The sequence below is a fragment of the Etheostoma spectabile genome, chromosome 14 (assembly GCF_008692095.1).
Source record: "Etheostoma spectabile isolate EspeVRDwgs_2016 chromosome 14, UIUC_Espe_1.0, whole genome shotgun sequence".
NCBI classification, from domain to species: domain Eukaryota; kingdom Metazoa; phylum Chordata; class Actinopteri; order Perciformes; family Percidae; genus Etheostoma; species Etheostoma spectabile.
Genome location: NC_045746.1, coordinates 24,603,782 through 24,604,428, shown reverse-complemented (window position 1 = coordinate 24,604,428; position 647 = coordinate 24,603,782). Strand labels below are relative to the sequence as shown.

Below are 647 nucleotides of genomic sequence, written 5' to 3'. Positions count from 1 at the left end.
ACTCTGGTACACCAGCCTGGTCCTACCAGACTAGACTCTGGTCCATTAGCCCGGTCCTACCAGACTCTGGTACACCAGCCCTTTAACCAGCGGAGCCAGGCTAGTTTTCACCAATAAAACTCTTAAAATGGACAAAACAGTGAGCCAACAGAGACGGGACTCATTTCTTTTTGCGTTCTACAGGAACATAGGGTCAGTTTCAGCAAATATGGCGTAAAGTTAGTTAAATTAGGCTGACCTGCACATTTATAATAGCCGGATTATATTTTTAAGATGGACAGTTGTTGTCTTTGAGCGGTTTCCTCACCTCGTCCACTTGTGCTTGTGTCTGCTGCAGTCGTCTGTTGCTGGTGAGATTCGGGGCCGGAGCCGGGGGGCCCCCCTCACCCACCGGGCCCCCGGGAGAACTGGCTGCATCTGGAGTCGACCTGCAGGCCGACCGAGGTGAGACAGAGGAACGAACATACATCAAAAGAAAACGTATATATATACAGTATATACATATATAACGTACAGTATATACATACGTATATATATTTTGCCTAAACTCAGTTCTTCATCTGAACTCATCTCTGTGGACCAATGAGTGAGGATAGAGGAGGGATCTTTGTGGAGCTATGAGCGAGGATGGAGGAGGGATCTCTGAG

The 647-nt window shown here is 47.8% G+C and overlaps 1 protein-coding gene across 1 annotated transcript in view; it reads right to left on the bottom strand.

Moving 5' to 3' along the window:
- vamp1a (vesicle associated membrane protein 1a) overlaps positions 1–647 on the bottom strand; it is a 7,635-nt gene that overhangs the window by 4,780 nt on the left and 2,208 nt on the right. The window contains exon 2 of the mRNA XM_032535061.1: positions 308–428. Within this exon, the coding sequence (XP_032390952.1) occupies positions 308–428 (121 nt within the window). The remainder of the gene's footprint in view (positions 1–307; positions 429–647) is intronic.